The sequence below is a fragment of the Poecilia reticulata genome, linkage group LG8, assembly GCF_000633615.1.
Source record: "Poecilia reticulata strain Guanapo linkage group LG8, Guppy_female_1.0+MT, whole genome shotgun sequence".
In the NCBI taxonomy this organism is placed as follows: Eukaryota; Metazoa; Chordata; class Actinopteri; order Cyprinodontiformes; family Poeciliidae; genus Poecilia; species Poecilia reticulata.
Window position 1 is genome coordinate 10,552,625 of NC_024338.1, and position 2,038 is coordinate 10,554,662.

General features: G+C 42.6%; 1 protein-coding gene across 1 annotated transcript in view; it reads left to right on the forward strand.

Annotated features, from left to right (window-relative positions):
• Positions 1–970: 970 nt before the first annotated feature.
• Positions 971–2,038, forward strand: part of LOC103468598 (brain-specific angiogenesis inhibitor 1-associated protein 2-like protein 2) — a 46,746-nt gene continuing 45,678 nt past the window's right edge. The window contains exons 1-2 of the mRNA XM_017306116.1: positions 971–1,227; positions 1,524–1,599. Of these exons, the coding sequence (XP_017161605.1) occupies positions 1,174–1,227; positions 1,524–1,599 (130 nt within the window). The 5' untranslated portion in view covers positions 971–1,173. The remainder of the gene's footprint in view (positions 1,228–1,523; positions 1,600–2,038) is intronic.

The following is a 2,038-nucleotide window of genomic DNA, read 5'->3' on the forward strand; positions in this document are numbered from 1 at the left end:
AGGAAGTTACCAAACACGTGGAGGAAGTTGGTCTGGTTAAAGGAGACCAAAACCGAACAAACAAAAACCTTCAATAAGTCATGGTGGTGGCAGTATGAAGCTGTGGGAATTTTAAAGAGGTAGTTGAAGCTGAATACAAGGGGAAAAAATCATCTGGTCAGAAAATGCAAATATACAACCAGCTTCATCAGTGATGTGCATAGATGGACACTAGGTGGTGCTACAGCTCCTGAGATTTTCTGTATAGGCAGAAAAAAGTGCCCTTCTGAAATCGTGTGTGTGTGTGTGTGTGTGCGCGCGCGTGTGTGTGTGTGTGTGTGTGTATTCATATTATGTAGTGTGTGGCCCATAGTAACATTTCTTTGTTAAAACACATGATGTTCAAGATGTCCCTCCAATAAATCTCACACCACTAAGATGCCCCGTTTCTCCTCTTGAGCACCTGCCTCCCAAAATTCACGAGTTAGAATGGTCCAGTCAAAGTCCACATTGAAGTCCAGCTCAACAAGCTGTGGAAGACTTAAAAACACGTTGACTGTCTTTATCCAACCTGACTCTTTAGTTGCTGTTGTGTTTTTTCTCTCAGAGCCGTAAAAAGTAAATTTCCGTGTCGTCACTAGAGCATGGCAACGTTTAGATCAGTTTTATGAACTTGTAGAACAAAAAAACAAAACAAAAAAAAAGCAAGGAATGATAGATATGCTTTATGAGGTCTCTGTTAGTCAGCTCAAAATAATGTGATAAATATGGTTATTTATTGATCAAAATAGTAAATACTCGATGAAAACAGATCTCTGATATAAAATGAATAAAAGTGAGTCTTGGATTCATGCACACACACACACACACACACACACACACACACACACACACCCCCACACACACACACACACACACACACAGAAAGAGAGCATGGGCCAGGCCAGTGTGTTTTATGGTTTAGCTGTGTTTAATTATTTACTCCAGTCTTTCTCAGACGGGGCTGGTGTTGGTTTCCATCACACCGCGCCGCCTTCTCGCCTCGGCTCCTCGTCAGGTTCGATCCGGCTCGACCCGCCTTTCTTCCGCAGGCCTGACTCGGTCCGCCTGGATGACTGACGGGTTGGTTTCTGGCGTTCCCCAGGGTTTTGTTTTTCCTTTTCTACTGACTGCCGCGCCGTTCTAGATGTGAACATGTCGGGAATTAATGGCGACCAGCTGCACCGCTCCACCTTGGGGATTTACTCGGTGAGTAAAAAAAAAAGAAGGTCTTCAGGACCGAAGCTAGTGGGCGAGAAGAAAGGAACCATTTCCACCAATCACACGCGATCCTTCGTCCCGAGAACAATTTGAGTCTTTTGGTTGTCAGAGAAAATGCGTGATTGAATAGAACATGTTCTTGTACTGATCCCACTGTGTCCAGACTTTCTCAAAGTTTCTCTCTCTCTCTCTCTCTCTTTCTCTATCTCTCTCTCTCTCTCTCTCTCTGTCGTTCAAAATTCAAGTAAACCTTCAGTGAATACATGCCTGTGCTTTTCTAACAGAGTTTGACTGATGAGCTCAACCCCAGTCTACAGAAACTGGTTTCACTGGGAAACCACTTTGCCCGGGCCTTCAGAGGTAAGGACGGAACGAAGGAAAGGACATAAGTTGTCATAGAGGAGGGATAAATAATTGAGAAAAAGAAGAACAAAAAACGAATCAAGATTTAAAGCTAGAAAAGAAAGTTTGTGTGATGGAAGGATAAAATGAAGGGAGTTGATAAGAAGTGAGGGGTGATAGGGGGGAAGGAAGCAAAAACGGTAGGAAAGAGTAAAGGAAGGAAGTAAAAGAAGTAGAGAAAAATAATAGTAGGAGAGGAAAATTATAAGAGAGAAGAAGGAAAAATGAGAGAGGAAAAGGAAGAAAGCTGACGTTCTTTACGTCTACCTGCTCTCTCCCTCTCTTAGAGGAGAATTACTTCRAAGGAACTATTTACATCATCATCCTCACCCAGACGGAAAACACCTCTAGTTTAATTTGCCTTAATATGTAAATAAAAATGAGCTGCAGTCATAAA